Source organism: Rhamphochromis sp. 'chilingali' (genome assembly GCF_963969265.1).
Source record: "Rhamphochromis sp. 'chilingali' genome assembly, chromosome: 4".
Lineage (NCBI taxonomy): Eukaryota > Metazoa > Chordata > Actinopteri > Cichliformes > Cichlidae > Rhamphochromis > Rhamphochromis sp. 'chilingali'.
Window position 1 is genome coordinate 20,389,073 of NC_137948.1, and position 16,633 is coordinate 20,405,705.

At 39.6% G+C, this 16,633-nt stretch overlaps 2 protein-coding genes across 5 annotated transcripts in view; one reads left to right on the plus strand and one right to left on the minus strand.

Moving 5' to 3' along the window:
* Positions 1 to 576: 576 nt before the first annotated feature.
* Positions 577 to 7,731, minus strand: LOC308395957 (uncharacterized protein). Of its 4 annotated transcripts, none has more exons than XM_080881018.1 (10): positions 7,415 to 7,731; positions 6,556 to 6,852; positions 4,684 to 4,992; positions 3,822 to 3,932; positions 3,518 to 3,571; positions 2,058 to 2,093; positions 1,940 to 1,978; positions 1,809 to 1,841; positions 1,678 to 1,725; positions 577 to 713 (listed from the first exon to the last, which is right to left on the minus strand). In XM_080881018.1, the coding sequence occupies exons 1-10, from the start codon at positions 7,500 to 7,502 to the stop codon at positions 652 to 654; spliced, it is 1,077 nt and encodes a 358-aa protein (XP_080737144.1). In that variant the 5' UTR covers positions 7,503 to 7,731; the 3' UTR covers positions 577 to 651. The 4 variants fall into 4 exon arrangements, with proteins under 4 accessions (XP_080737144.1, XP_080737143.1, XP_080737146.1 ...); XM_080881017.1 differs by having other exon boundaries at positions 1,940 to 1,981; XM_080881020.1 differs by lacking the exon at positions 1,678 to 1,725.
* Positions 7,732 to 7,829: 98 nt separating this feature from the next.
* klhl5 (kelch-like family member 5) overlaps positions 7,830 to 16,633 on the plus strand; it is a 65,309-nt gene continuing 56,505 nt past the window's right edge. Inside the window, exon 1 of the mRNA XM_080881462.1 lies at positions 7,830 to 7,860. Within this exon, the coding sequence (XP_080737588.1) occupies positions 7,859 to 7,860 (2 nt within the window). The 5' untranslated portion in view covers positions 7,830 to 7,858. The remainder of the gene's footprint in view (positions 7,861 to 16,633) is intronic.

Sequence of the window (16,633 nt, forward strand, 5' to 3'; positions counted from 1 at the left end):
AGGTTACATGTTTTTACTCCAGAACAAAGCCTTTGATCATGCGTTCCAACATTCAGAAATGTATACCACGTCGGTTTCATCTCACACATCACCGCAGAGATGTGTCAGATGTGTTGTATCTCAACTATGCTCTACATTTTTCTCCTCCTTCTGAACCGCCGTCTCTACAGAATTTGAGATGAATTACTTTATAGCGCTTAGCCCACAGTTACCTCGATCTCTGAAGGATAAATATTTCTCTCCCTCTGCTTCTTCTTCAGTTTTAGAGATACATGGATGCTGGCAAGGAAAGCTATTAAGCAAACAAGATATTAGTCAGTGCTGTCAAAATGTTTTGGCTCCTTTCAGCTATAACCAGACGGGGTAAGGCTGTTTATCAGCCATGCATCTGACTCAGAATACAAAACAATTTAGTTCTTTCAGGGTGAAAAATGTTCGAGGGCCAATCCATTTATTTAACTTTTGATAGTTTAATAATGTGTAGAGACTGTCCTCTAATAAAGTGCTAACATAGACAAAGCTTCCGAGATGACATGCTGAAAATAAGTTCACAAGCACATGTAGGTGGTTCAGATATCTTTATTTTCACCATTAGTAATGCTGGTAAATGAGGCGGCTGTTTTCCTCCAGCTTCCTCCGGCTGCTCGCCTGTCATCGAGCAGGCTCATCTTTGATGGAGCTGACGGAGGGATGGCTGCGATGATGCAGAAAACCTAAAGACAACAGAAAAAAGGCACCAAGCGCACTGTTAGATGACATTTTAAAAGGGTTCTGATGTGTTGATACTCTGCAGTAATTGTCTACTGAGATGAATTTTTTGACAATTAACTCCGCCTGGAAGATTACGTTTTTGGAAGTGTGCATGCCGTTCTGTCTGTAAACACCATAACTCAAAAAGTTTTGAATGAATTCCGATAAAACTTTACGTTTTTTATTTAGAATGGAGTCGTGTTAACAATCCATTCAAAATTTGGCTCACATCAACCACAATCCTCAATGTCAAAATAATGATGTATAGGTCCAAAATTACCAAAAAGCCTTATAACTTAGAAACTATGATTCTTATAAGTGTTGTGTGTATTTTATAAGGTCAAACATCATAAAATGTCTTTTAACTTTACGACTGCCTTTGTTTGTATTGGCAACATTTAGGAAATGATACTGGTGTATGTGTATTCTAAATATCACATTATAATTTACATCCAAATATCACATCACATTTAACCTCTGACCTTATGTTTACGTTTTACGTAAAGAGAACAGCCTAATACAGCAAACAATTCAATGATAATTAGCTACACATTGGTATACTTTTTGTATTTATGCATTAAGTCCATCATATTTAAAGCTACACTTTGGAGTTTTTGAGCTCTCGTAGCACCATTCGCAGATTACCACACACGTATGAAAATGAAGGGCGATGTGGTTCCCAACCGTGCAGCAGTTTCAAATAACGTATCCAGCAATACGCTGGTAAGGACAGGACTAAAGGCCGACCCATAGCATCTAAAAACTAAACCGCATATAATTAATCAAACTTTGGTTGCATGAAGAGGCGCCAAGTTAAGTCTTGAATGCGTGCAAGAGTATCTGAAAGTCATCAACCAGCTATTGGTGGTCATAACCACCAGCAGCTTTCTCTTTGAACCTGTACAATTGTTCCAGTAAAGACTTTACCAGTATAGCAGTGGTCAGCATTTCCATCCATTAACATTGATATGTCATCTGAAAAGTATACGTGAGGACAATCAGAACGTGTGTTTGTGATCTGACTCATTTTTCTAAAAGGTGCATGTGTGTGTACCTACTTTGACTGTCAACTTCTTTAATTGGTGAGAGCCCTATCCATTTTGGTAAAAAAAAAAGAAAAAGATTAACGTGGTGAAAGCAGTGAAACAACAGATCCATTAAATGATGCTGACTGATTAAAAGGACTGACCTGACCAGGTATGAAACCCGTATAAGTGGAGGTTTGTCTCTGCTGGACCAAAAAGAGTTTGTTAGAATCTCCAAGCCTGTTGACGCAGATGTAAATGCGTTTTTATTGAGCAGTTTACCTTCAGGAGGGCTGACTTCTGTTTCTTTGGCACCGTCTACATAAAAGAGTAGCATAAACATGTTGTAACTCTCATCTTCTGGAATACATTTTAGTTTACTTAGTATATTATTCATATATTATACTTCAGAGACAATACAGACTATTCACAGACCAGGATTTCTAAAAGTGACCATGTACTGAGCCAGCATATAAATGAAAACATAGATTAAATACACATTTAGTGTGTTTGTTCAGAGATCTAACACACTGGTTTTTGGTTGATAGTAAGCCATGGCTTATCATTTTTTTAACCATTACAGTGAGAGGTGGCATTTCTTGACACCAGATGTATTTGTTAACATTGAATGGCTGAGTCTTATGTTTATACACCATTTAATCATTAGTTATTAATAATCTCTGTCTCTCTTCCGGAGCGGCTTCCTGTCCTCACCCCTCACTGACTGTCGAAGACGACTGTCCCTCCCTGATACTTGGACTGCTAGAAGCTTCTTCCTGTTAAAAGGTAGTTTTTCCTTCCCATTGTCACCAAGCGCTTGCTCATAGGGGGCAGTCTGATTGTTGGGATTTTCTCTGTATTATCACAATATAAAGTGCCTTGAGGTGACTGTTGAGTTTGATGAATAGATTATGCTCCCTTGGTTTGGTTCTGCCTCTATATTTGGTGTTAAGTTATATATTGTGGGTGAATGAACTGTATGGTAGTGTATTCTGTCCTTGAGGGCTGCTTGAAATGTCACAGAGGGCTGTGTATTGGTACATGTGCACTGAGAAAATCCTAGTGGGGGTTGTAATTTGAGGCTTCCTGTGTTCCCTTGAGTCTGCCTCCTCTTAGTGTTCATGCCTCAGTGTAAGACACTCATTTCTTTGTCATTTCCTTTTTGGGTGTGGAAGTCAGTTTTTCATGAGTCTTGCTTCAGTTCGACTCTGATCTTGTCCCTCATTGGTTTCACCTTTGCTTAATTGTCATAGAAGGTTTTGTACAATATGACAAAACCAATCACTTCAGAATTTCTCATAATAATAATTGTTTTTTAAGTTCTCTGCACTGTGGTTGAAACTAGTCTAAAGCAGTGGCTCTGATAGCAATATGCGGCCAGGAGAAAAAGCTTGTCTTTCACCATAGAAGCAGGAAGTCTCACGTCACAGCGCTAAACATGACTTTTTGCACTTTTGCCTTGCACATTGTCAGTCACCTTTGGACAGACCACTGCTGCTGAACATGCTACATTTAAACATTTTTCTTGTGTTATAATTAGAGTTTGCTTTTTATCTTTGTGTGTAAATGGTTGTTGTTTTTTTCTTATGTGCACCTCAGTTTGCACGCTCAGTCTTGCCCTTCAGCAAAAGGTGAACTTGTTTAAAGTTGGATATTTTTAAGCACTCACAATATTGAAATCCAGTGAAGTACAAACGTATCTAGTGTACAGTAACTTCAGAATACACATTTTGCTGGCTTACCATTTAATTGCTGAGTAATTAAGTTGAAGCCATCAGGGTGCACCTTCGGCTTCCCTGGCAGAGGAAAAAAACATGTCTTAGGACGCCTGTTTCCACCACTGAAAAACAAAGCCAAGCCTTTTTTATATTCATAAGTCCAAACTTTCAACTCACTAATACAAACTCAAACTCAACTCAAAAACTCAAAGTTTTTCATTTTTAATTAGAAATTTAAAATAGTAACTCAAAATTTTGACTTTGTTTCTTCAGTTGTGGCATCATAAAACGAGTGATTTCTTTTGTTTGATTGTTTTTTGTCTCTTACTGCACAAACGCCTTTTCTTGTAGATTTGTCCGATCACACTCGTTACTATACTCAGCAACACCAAACACAGCAGAGCCAGCCAGACCACTCTGAGCGCACACTGCCACTCATCTGGAAAACAGAGGAACATTTTGGACAAAGCAGAGTCTGAAACAATTATGTATTATTTTCATTACTGACCTCTTTACCTAAAGAAAAAAAAATCCATCCCAGTCATTCCAGCACTAAAATTCATGCCATGTGAAAATAAAATACATGAAAATGTAGAGTGGATGAAGGAAGAAAAGAAGGAAGGATAAGAAGGCAAGAGACCGGCAAGGAAGGAGGACTGGAAAGAGATAAAAGACATAGAAGAGGCAATATAAATAATAAGAGGAAATGAACAAACAAGAACAAAGAAAGGGAAAAGCATAAATGGAAAGGTCTGGTGGAGGTGCTGCAGAAAAATTGGAAGGAAATGGATATCCAGCTTTCATTATGCACTTTGGAAAATATTACTTAATCAATGTCTTAAGCATGAGGGACTTTTGGAGAGCAGAGCAGAAAGAAAGAAATCAATACAGGCTTAGAGATACAGTAAATTAAGATGTACTGTAGTTTTGGAAAGTATGACTGATCATGTAGTACAGAGGAAGAGGGAGAAACAAAAAGTCAGGAGAAGAACTGAAGGAAATTTCTTCTATTAAAAAGAATGACTCCATTGTGGACTGAGAGAGTGGGCAGCTTGGAATGAAATGAAAACTGAGTGGCCAATTTCCTTGTCTCCTATTGTCTCCTCTTTCCTCTCCTTTCCATCTTACAGTGAAGCCACACTTGCTGCGTGGGGATCAAAGAAGCCCAGCTCCATCCGCCTGACACCAACCTTTCTGTGTCCGTTTCCATGGCAGCTTTTCCTTTGCTGTTGAATTCCAAACCGTTTGATTGGCGAACCAAAGGAGACAGCGGCTTTGATTGGGCGATTCAGAGTTGGGCAGGAAAGGGAGACAGCAGTAGAATGCCTTCCTCTGTCCTTCATCACCACCCTTATTTTCCTCCTCCTCCTCCTCCTCCTCCTCCTCAGGTGGGTAGAGGTGTAAGGAACTGTGATTGCTGCGGCCGTACAAGGTGAGATTCAGGGTCTCTGCGTTGGGCAGATGAAGCTCGGCTGACACCTCCAGATGTGACTCGTAAGCTGTGGGTGAATAAATAGCATGAATGTATTGATTGGGGCGTAAAAGGCTTATATTGTCTGCTGAAGAAGGCATCGCAGCGCAAGAGTTAAATAACACCAGCCTGTGAACATGCTCACAGTGACGCTCACGTTAATATGCTCATATTTTAAAGCTTAATTAGATTCTTTAATTAGTGAAAGGCGATCAGTTCTCTCTGGAAGCGTTGCACCTCTGATGGTCTGCTGAACAACAGAAACACAAGATGAATTATGGCAAACTTCGTGACAGGTGTCCTCTGTACAGTTTTCATGAAGTTTTAGAGACTAAAAGCCTTTTCCTGTACAAGGCTATAAAAAAGTTTATTTTACATTGTAAATCTACCCTCAAGTGGCTGTTCAAGGAATTGCAGTTTTAAGACCTGGGATGCACCTTTCCACTACTAAGCTACTAGCTGAACACTAGCTGAAAAAACAGTACAACCACTCACCCAAATATTGCTAAAGGTGCGAATCTCACAACTAACAGGTAGGAGCAAATACAAAAATATACACCAGACCAAACCAGAGGTATATTTCAGATTTGACAAGCTTCAGTTAGCATGTTAAATGCACTGAGAAATAGACTGAACAAATATGGCTTGCTTGGAAGAGTCCCAGGACAAACCCTCTTCTCTTTAAGAAACATGCAGCTTGGCTTTAGTTTGCAAAAATGCATCTGATCATGACTTCAGGAACAGTGACAGAAGAGACCAACGTGATGTTAGGCCATAATGTATATCAGCATATCACCTCATAACAGCTATGAAGCACAGTGGTGGAGGGGTGATGACTTGGGCTTCTTTTGCAGCCACAGGGCCGACACATCTTGCACTCAGTAAGTCAACACTGAACTCCTCTGTACACCAAAGTATTCTAGAGTGAAATGTGAGGCCATCTGCCTAACGGCTAAAGCTTGGTTCAGACTGCACCCTACCACAGAATGGCTGCAAAACAAAAGGGTTAAGCTGTTGCAATCAAAGTCCAAACCTGAACATGACTGAAATCTTGTGGCAAGACCTTTAGAGAAATGTGCATAAATTAATGCTCGTAAGCCTCAATGAACTTAAATGGCATTTTAAAGTGTGTCCAGTGTGAGCGATTGATGAAGTCATACAGAAAACAACTGCTTCAAGTTATTGTCGCTAAACTACTGAATCATGGGATCTACTTACTTTTTCACAGGACTGCATAGAGTCCTCACTGTGACGGTAACCATAAAATGTCACTTTTAATAAACAATTAATTAGTTGTTAATTAGCTTAAACTTTTCAAATGTGATGGATCCTAGAGTCATGATTCACCTTGGAAGTCTTAAGAGCGTACACAGAGTATGCTAAGAGTCTAACTGAAGCATGCCCTGGACCACCTTTTCAAGCAGACCAGGGCACAGTTTACTTAACTGCACCCAGACGTGGCACTCAATAATCACACTAGCCAAACACACTAGACAGTACGGGTCAGATGCACTCAGCGGTGTGGACTTCAGGCAGTAGCAAGCTTTTCTAAACAGAAAGCAGATGTTGTTGAGTCTCTAGATGTGAATACCTGAAGTTGAGATATTTCTGTGTACTTCTGCCATTTCCATGTCTGTCTCACACATGAACCACCTCGCTTTTGGATCATCTCTGCCTCGCCTGACGTCTGAAGCCGAATCTGTTGTATTGCTTTGATCTTCTCGTATGCACGCTTGCTCCCATTTTTCCTGATCTGGAGTCTGAGATGGGTCACACATATGGCCTCTCTTAGCGTCATCATTTCCAGCCTTTCCATTTTCTCCCTCTTTCACCTGATTTCCTTGTTCGCAGGGTCGGTAGGGAAGGCAGAAGAAGTTCACTTTTGTTACTGCAAGGATAAAGAGAATGAACACGGCAAAATTCAGACTGATTTCTCAGCAGAAGCAGGCATAAAGAGGAAAAGCAGAAAAGAACGAGCTGTCAAGCTATAAATCATAGCAAGATCTCGAAATGGAAGCTGTTGCCTCCAGTTTGTATCTGACAGAAAGAGACAGATGAGGAAAGACACAGATGGAGAGACAAAAAAGAAAAACCACTGAAGGCAAAGACGGCAGGAGCACAAGGGTAAACCGAGATGCTCTCATAAAGAAACGTGTTTTCAAGGCAACACAATACGGAAACCTTTTCAAAAGGGCTGTCAGTCAGAGTTGTATGGAGCTATATTTGGGTCTGATTTATAATCTTAGACCGACACAGACAGGTCTTTCCACAGACAATGTGTGTAAAGAGGAAGCAAATCAAGCGAACGTTGTCTAAAGCTTTACTTTGATGCAAAGTTTGAACAAAAGGTGGATAACATTCTAACATTTACACAATACACACGCACACACACACACACACACACACACAGAATGAACTAATGTGGATCTGAAGCTGTTTGTGTGACCAACCTTGGTAAAATGTGAAAAATTCCGGGAGGCAGATGATGAAGGCAAGAATCACGAGGAGAAGAAGTTTAGTAAGTGCTGCTCTTGCCATGGTTGTACCATAAGATCACGCACACACACACACACGCGCGCTCAGGCACAGGTACTTGTTCACACTGGCACAGGCATGACTCGTGGCGCGTGGTGTCTTCTTCCCTCTCGAGTTTTCAGCAAACACATCCATTCACACTCGTGCCGCTTCCCATCAGAGAAGCCGTCGCTGGACTTTTTGATGTTCTCACGATAGAGTTCGTAATTTAAGAAGAGGCTGGCCGCAACATTTCAAAACACGTACACAAAGCGAGAAGCAACTTCCCTTCCTTTTACACTTCCTGTCATTTTCTGAGTAAGCGAGAAAGAGAGAGAAATGGAGCGCTGCACAGACAACAAAGAGTTTCAGTCAACAAAATGTAAGTACAAAGTGTGTTTCTGTTTGACTGTGGATGTGTGTGTGTGTGTGTGACCACTCATCCTCTCGTGAAAAAAGAGACAAACTTTATCGGACTATTTATGAATTCAGGTCCTGTGTAAACAGCAGGTTACAGACATATGATTATGTGTTGGATGTGTAGTCTCTTTGTAGAGGGAGAACTGCGTTTTACAAATGTTAAAAACAGAGTGAAAAAAAGGTCATTTAAAGGTGAATGATCTTTAAAAAGTGGGAAACAACAGTAACATGTGGTAACCTGCCTGTGTCACTGATTATTAAGATTAGGAATGAAACTTTACATGATCACAAACACACAACAAAACCCCCCGATCTCCACATGTGCAGCTTTCCTGCCTGTCGTTTATATAACAGTCATCTCATAATGCAGTCTTTGTTTGTCATCATGACAGACTTTTTGTCTTGTGATGCTTCTTCTCAATCACAGAGGAGTTTCTCATAATTTTCTACAGCAGGATTTTTAGATTATATCATATTATTGCCACCATTTCTCATAAAATGTGATATTTTCATTATCACAGATCACATATACACGGATGTGTTTTTTTTTTATAGATTTTGGAAATACTAAGACATTAGTAGCCTGTAACCATTCTTTGATACAAAACTGTCTCATAATTGTCCTTATCTCAATCATGAGACTATCAGTAGTTTGTATTATACACATGGTTTTTATGCGATATAAAACATGAAGTTAAAACACATCAGTCACCGTGTAAACACACATCAAAGGGTTTGTAGTTTTTAAGAAAGGTTGTCATGACTACAATGTTTACAAATTATACAGTTACATTGTGTAATTGCTTGAGAACAAAATGTCATAAAAAAAAAAGTCAGTGGAAACCAAAATATTCAACCACTTTTCTTCAAATTAATTTTAAAAAGTCAAATACGTTAGAAGCCTTCTGATTGCACTTTATAATAATGTTACACTGTTAAGCATGAATCAGGTATTAACAAGTGCTTAATTCATCATTTATATACTATACTATTTTTAGAGCAGATTATTACAGTGTAGTCAAGAGAAGATTTCTTTTGATCATAGACTTTTGAGCATTATTGTATATTTTATATAAACCACTAATTAGTTGTAAATATAAGATAAGTGTGAGAACATATCCACAGGTCTCTGCTGTGGCTTCACTCTTCAGTGATGTGGCTACATGTCTGGGAGCTGGAAGGTATTTTGGCTGCTTTTGAGGAGGAAATGACCTTTCTGCCTATCTTTTTATAGTTTAATCCACTCTGAAAGGAATATGTATTTTTCATTTTGTGCTGTCTCACTTCATCTCTGTTGGGGTTCGGTGTAGCTGAGATTTTACACTCGGGTTCCTTAGAGCCACTTATCTTTTCAACCCTGGGACTGGAACATACACAGACACACACGGAAAGAGGCTTAGACAAACACAGTGATGAGCTTGGCTGGCAGGTGTAGCCTTATCTCCACTCCACAGCGGCTTGCCTCTCTCAGGGCTCAGTCAGTAGCTTAGAGAGGGGGGCAGAAGCCAAAACTTAAAAAAAATCACCTTCTTTCTTTTATGCACAATAAAAACAAAAGAAATGCTTTACATTCTGAGAATTCCTGAATATTTTGAGTGTTTAGCTAAAATGCATTTACCATCTGTGATTGTGTTTGTGTGTGAGGAGCTGTTGCTGTCGGCAAGTGTCAGGACCCTGCTGAGGTGTCCTTGAAAAATACCCTCGTAAATTATCCCTGTGGAAACAATGGGATTGTCCTGATTTCCAGAATTAATTACAGAAAATTTGTCTTTGTGCAAGTAAAACCTAATTTTAAAAAGGGCTAAAATATTTCAGTAAGCAGAGATCATTTGGGGAAAAGAATATCATTTCTTTAGATAGAGAAATTAATCAGTGCATTCAGTGATTAGACTGCCCCATCATCTCAGAATGGAATTCCAGCAGTGATGGGATTTAGGACAGGACCCCCCCTGGAGTCTAGACGCTGGTGATAGTGAAGATGAAGACTAAGACTTGGGTGGAGCTCTGAGTGAATTAGGCGAGGTGGACATGGGGAGGAGATGGATTGCACAAATGAGAGTATAAAAGGGAGAATGACAGACAGCACAGATTTAAACCATGCAGACGTAAGACTACATTAATCAGTATTGAGATTGACAGCATGGGAAGGTGGTAGCGATGTACAAAAGAGACCCCCTTTTACCTTCTGAACTGCTTTAATGTTTTGTGGTAGAGATTCAACATTCTTCAGAAAACATTTTTAACATGACAGCATCACACGCTGCGGATTCGTCTGTGGCACATCCGTGATGCCAGTCTCCTCTTCCGCCATGTCCCAAAGGTGCTCAGTGAGACTGAGGTCCGGTGACTGTGGAGTACAGTGAACTCATTGCCATGTTGAAGAAAGCAGTTTGAGATGATGTGAATTTTGTGACGAGGTGTGTTATCGTGCTGTAAGCACCCAGGTGACACCTGGTGTGGTCCTTTGCTGCCGTAGCCCGTCTGCTTCAAGGTCCAACATGTTGTGTGTTCAGAGATGGTCTTCTGCATATCTTGGTTGTAATAAGTGGTCATTTTATTTACTCTTGTCTTTCTCCTCTGAGCTCTGCATCAACAAGGCACTTTCAGCTGCCGCTCACTGGACATTTTCTCTTTTTCACACCAGTCTCTCTAAAACCTAGAGATGGTTGTGTGCGAAAACCTTGTATTCCTTTGTTTGCTCTAAAACCTAGAGATGGTTGTGTGCGAAAACCTTGTATTCCTTTGTTTGCTTATTTGTTTGTTAATAAAAAAAAAATGTATATATACTCTATTAACAGCATGACTTTAATGGAAATGTCACTTTGCTGACGAGATGTCTGTAACTCTAATAAATAATAACTGGACACCCGCAGTTAAAATTAAACATTTCTGAGTTTATCACTTTAACACCTTCACACTAAAATGCTGTTCAGTGTTTGAGACTTTCGACAGTTTGTCACATATGTGCTAGTTTAAACCCTCAGATGTAAATAACACTCAGCCCACACATTTCAGTTCTGGTAAGGGGTCTATTTACTGACTGCAAGACAAAAATAAGGAGACATTAACATGTAGTTGGTTCACATTAAGGGCATTGCCTGCAATTGTAAACCAAACCATGCACATCTGGGGTATATTCAACTTACCTGAGGAATACCCACTAGCCTTTTGCAAATACATTTGCTTGAAAACTAGATGGATAGATCTCTAGATAGTGCCTTGTACAAACCTTTACAAAGTGAACAATATGTGTTGATAGTATTCAGTTTGGATGAACATGGATGAATCAGCTTTGGGTGAAGCATGGGTAGTTTAACACTACTAAATAAACATGAGGCTGTGAACCGTACTATGTTACTGAATAGTTTTGCATGTTAAAAAATGAACTCTAGCTTCGATTTTTAAATTTTCTAGCCTTCTTTTTAAATTTTAATCTTCCTCTGGAGAATGTGGATCTGTATTAACCTTGCAAACTGTCGAATAAAGGCAGCTGATTGGACCTTTTGCTCTGAGGTTGATTAGTTGGAAGCTGCAGCAGATGGACTTGCAGAAAGCTGGATGAAGGTAGTCCACGGAGAGCGAGGGCCTGACAGGAAAGCCAGGTGTACAAATACCTTTCAGTCTACATTTTATACTTCCCGTTTCACTGGTTTTGCACTAAAACTAGATATGGTTTAAGATATGGTTAAACTGTGATTACACTGTAGGTATTTAATCTGGTCGTTTGGATGCTAGTGGCCAGAATCGTGTGTGTGTGTGTGTGTGTGTGTGTGTGTGTGTGTGTGTGTGTGTGTGTGTGTGTGTGTGTGTGTGTGTGTGTGTGTGTGTGTGTGTGTGTCAATATATATATATATATATTGACACATGCCAATGGTTAGAGTAAGACTGTTGCAGACACAGGCATACAGACAGGTGGAGACCCAGGGGCTGAGTTGTCATTTCTTTGAAGTCTGCTTGAAGTCTGCCTCCTGGAGCGGTTGTGTAGTTGGTGCATTGTGATGTAAATCCTCTGCAGACAAGTCAGTGTGGTCACAAAAAATAAACAGGCAGGCACACTGACCTCTGCATGGACACTTGCGCTTGCCATCTGACGAGAATTTACTTCACTTGGGACTCCAGCTGACTCACAAACCCAGAAAGTATAATTGAGGCTTTAGACATCATCGTGTTAACACTTTTCTGCTCTTTAGACCAGCTTATACAACTCACCTGATATAATGTAGTTAGAAAAGACCAAGGGCACTAAGAAAAGTATATAGTTTGAGCTTTTAATGGGTTGTAATGAACTCTGCAGCCTCCAGAGATCACAGGCAGAACTTTAGACGTTTAATCTTGTTTATAATAAACATGCACTTTGGAGTTTTTGGCTCATCTTCAAATCGTTTCTATTATGTATGTGTGCAATCAAACAGGTCATTTGTTGCACAGTGCTCTGTCTTGTTGCACGGTCTGTCACATATAGCTAACAGGACACATCTGTCACTTTTAGCGCTGCAGTCAGAGGCTGTAACGATGAACACACACGGCTGTGCAAATGCTGACCGGGCGAAAAGTGTGTCTGTGTGTGTGTGCGAGAGAGAGAGTGAAAAGACGGGTGCCCTTATAGCACTAAACACATCTTTGAGACTCAGTGATTTGCTGTATGTATATATATATGAACATTAACCGTACACCCTGTCACATGTTTTGACAGTGTCAAAGGCGAGAATCGCTCGATAGGTACAGTGTACAGGCTATTTTTGGAGCTCTGCTTTAACAGAGAATCTGATGTGGAGAGTTCAGACTTGGAATATAATAGCGTGATGAGATTAGGAATTTAGGTATAAGCGATGTTATTTGAGAACAGGCTCCACTCGGCTGGCTCGGTGGTTATCTTACAGGCATTTGATGTAGGATACATGATCTTCTACATCATATCTGAACTTGACTCTGATTTTAATGGACACACTGATGTTTTTAGATAAGCAAAGGCATTATTACTGTCAGTGATTAGAGATTCTCTTTCACCCTGTACAACAGGAGGACAGCTTAAAGCTCATATGCTGTTTGATGTGCTCATGTGTATAAAAACTGTTTCTGATCTTAAGACAATACGTTACAGAAGAATTTATTTATTTATTTATTTTCTTTCTTCACTTATTTCTTTAGCAGGGAATCAAGGACACCTCAGCAGGGTCCTGACACTTGTTAAAATACATGAAAACGGCAGCTGCTAATTTTTATTCGTAGTTGGTAGGCGGGTCACAAAAAACTATGAAATAAATTTATCAGCCCACCACCCAGTGTTAGGTTTATGCCACAGCTGCCCTAAATTAACAATATTTATAATTACCAAAATCCTGTTTTTATGCTTCTAAATATATTTCTGTCATTTCCAGTTTTAAACAAGTTTTGTTTTTAGTTTTGTTATTTTATTTCATGCTTTAGTCCCTGGCTCAGCTTTTGTAGATTTTAGTTTTGATTGTAGTTTTTGTCGATCCCATCATCAGGGTTCCATAACCTCATAAATTGAGCATCAGTTCAATTAGATACAAATGACAATGTTTCTTTCAAAAGCAACATAATTAGTAGGATAGGTGATTGAAGTCTACTACTGTCACTACTTTTATTTTTAAAGGTGCTACGATTACATTTAGGGATGCTGAGCACCCCTAAAAAGGCTCTGAACTCACCTTTGTTTCAGGCTTTACAGGGTTAAGGATGCATGCTTGTCTTCTGAGATGTGCATTGTATGCATTGTATAGGTTCATGGCGAGCTGCACTAAAGTCCTCTCAGAAGTTTGATGAATGCCACTACGGCATCGTCACAGCTGTTCTTTGTTCTCTGATCTGACTGCATCATTTTTCTTTTGACATTTTTAAACGAGCATGGGTAAAGAAGCCATTTTCCTCTCTGGAAAAGAAGAGTGAGAATTATCTAATCTAATCTAAACTTGCTCAGCTCACGGTGCATGTTAGACTTTGCATCAGTCATAGAGCTAGGTAAAATTCAACATTTTAATGAGACAGGAAAAATGCCTCTCTCTGGATCCCCTCCTGTCAAAATTTACACATAGTTACTGTGTCAAGTTTCCATTGTTGCCTCTCATCTACCATCTGGCACCTCAGGAGAAAGAAGACTATCTCATCTCTATCACCTTTTTTAGCCATCCAAATGACACGAGCCCAGGGATGAAAATGACAGTCTGTCAGTCAGCTGCTCTGGTTCACACTAAAACATCTCAACATCTGTTAGGTTGATGGACATGAGCTTTTATTCTAACTTTGGTGACTGTTCCTTCATCATCTATGGTTAATAGAGAAATAAACAGGCAAGCATTTTGATAAAGACGTGAGGGGTCATTCTGACATGAGGACAGGATGTTCTGTCTCCTAAATAACAGCTGCTGTTTGCAAATGTTCTCATGGTAAAACACAAAACTAAAACGGTGAACTGGATAAAACTGAACTAATAAGATAAGATAAGATAAGATAACCTTTATTAGTCCCACACGTGGGAAATTTGTTTTGTCACAGCAGGAAGTGGACAGTGCAAAAGTTATGAGGCAAAAATTAGAATACAATAAGAATAAATACAGTACACAACTGTACAGAATAGAATAAAATAAAATACTATATACAGTAGAATAAAATAAAAATAAATATACAATAAGATAAAAATAGAATACAAATACAAATACAAAATATGCCTTAATCACACATATTTCCACTTTAAGGAGCTTGTGAATTTCCATTCACTGTTTTTGCTTGGTGGCCTGAAACATGTTTACAGTTATTTGGTGTGCAGCTGATGGATTTCCACATAACCAAAAGTTTAGTTACTGCAGGTATTCTGTCTATTTCAAGCATGTTCTATTAAAAGCATGAAGGCTTAACCGCAGCTAATGGATGAGGGTGTGCCGATTGTTTTGATGGTATTCAACCCAGTCACCGATGTGGTAAAATAAATAGATATATTTAAAGGGAGAGAAATAAGGGAGAAGTGGTGGGAAATGAGGTATGAGTCGTGAGCATGTTTTTCTATTAAAAACAGAGCAGGAGGAGGAGGATGGAGAAGAGGGAGGAGAGCATGGTGATTTAGAGCTGTGTCAGCAGGCGTCGCCTGGCTCTCCAGAGACGAAGACACTGTGAGGCTTTATGAGTCTTTACTGAGAAATTACGATGTTTCACAAAGAGATTATCACCATGAGTGAATCTTTAAAGGTGATGAAAGGTTCCAGTCCTGTCCTCCTTGAGCTGTAATCTGCCCAGCTGTCTGCCTGCCTGTCTTTCTGAATCACAGTTTTACAATGTTCATTTGTTCTCCGAATTCATGACCTTGAATCTTTTTTTCTCGCCTTACTCAGTCAGTACACTCTCCCCCTCTTTCGCTGTGTCCGCCAGGATTTCAAGGTTTTTAGAGGCACATGTGTTTGCGTGTTTGTGCATGGGCATGCGTATGTGTATGTGTTGGGAGAGGCCATAATTTGCACTTTCAAAAGGATAGCACACCCACTAAAGTGGGCTAAAGTGGGGTGAATTTACAAGAAGCTCTTGAGCCGTGCTGGTGCAGCGTGTCTTTATGTTTCACCTCCTCCCTCCCTCTCGTCTCTCCTCTGCTGTAACCTTTCTGGTGAGAAAATGCCATGTCAATAAAAGCTTTTTAACATGAAGAAAAATCAATGTGCTCCGATTGCACCTTTTTTTCAAGCGTGCCTCCCCAACAAATGGTCGGTTCTGCCGCAGCACACCAGCACGGCTGATGTATAAGAGCCAGGTAAAAAGGAAAATTCAAAGCGGATTTTTAATAACTGTGCGCTGTGAAGTGAGACTGAAAAAAACACGGGCTTTCTCCTCTTGTTTTACGTTGATATGTGTTAACATGAACACTTTACAATGCTTTATTGGTCACAATCCATACCATCAACTTTTACTGTTCTGAGCAGATAAGCAGGATCAGAGGCAGGGCTGTGCAGTAAAAATGCACAGTTAAATGTATCATAAAAACAACGCAAACGCTATAAAATACATTAACATAAAGGCTCAATAAAATGCATCATATATTCACATCATTTAGTAAGAGCAGACAGTGATCGATGCCAATGTCTGTACTGCCTCTCCGGAGTGATATCTGCTATATTTCCACTTCACATCAGAGATAAAATAGATGCACTGCCCTTTATTCTAAAATATAAAGAATCTACTGCTGGATTTGATTCATCAGTCTTTATTCAGAGGCCTCTATTTTAAGTCCACTTGATCCAATTTTAAATGAACAAATAGGTATTTTCTGTACAGCCTTATTCACTCAAGAGACAGAGTGCATGAGTTAAAATTACAACAATATATCGCTGCAAAATAAAGAGTGCTTTGCTTGTAAGTTAAATAAGTGACATCACCATTTTTGTCTTTTATTTCTCATGAGGGTTGCCAGACATTGCCAGAGTGCCCTGCTGGCACAGAGTGGGAGGTTAGCTGTGTCATTTTTCTGCTGCCACGTCTCTAATAAAGGGATAAAAGTACACCATCAGCCATTTTATTAGGTACACCTTCCTAGCATGAGGTGTCAGAACTACTTTAATTCTTCATGGCATAGATTCTACAAGGTGCTGGAAAGATTCATCCAAGATTTTCATCCATAAATCGCAAAGTTTCTACAGATTTCTGCATATCCATGATGTTGTTCTATTGGTTAGAAATCCTGTGACTAAGCTGACCATCTGAGTACAGTGAACTCAGTGTCATGCTGAAACACC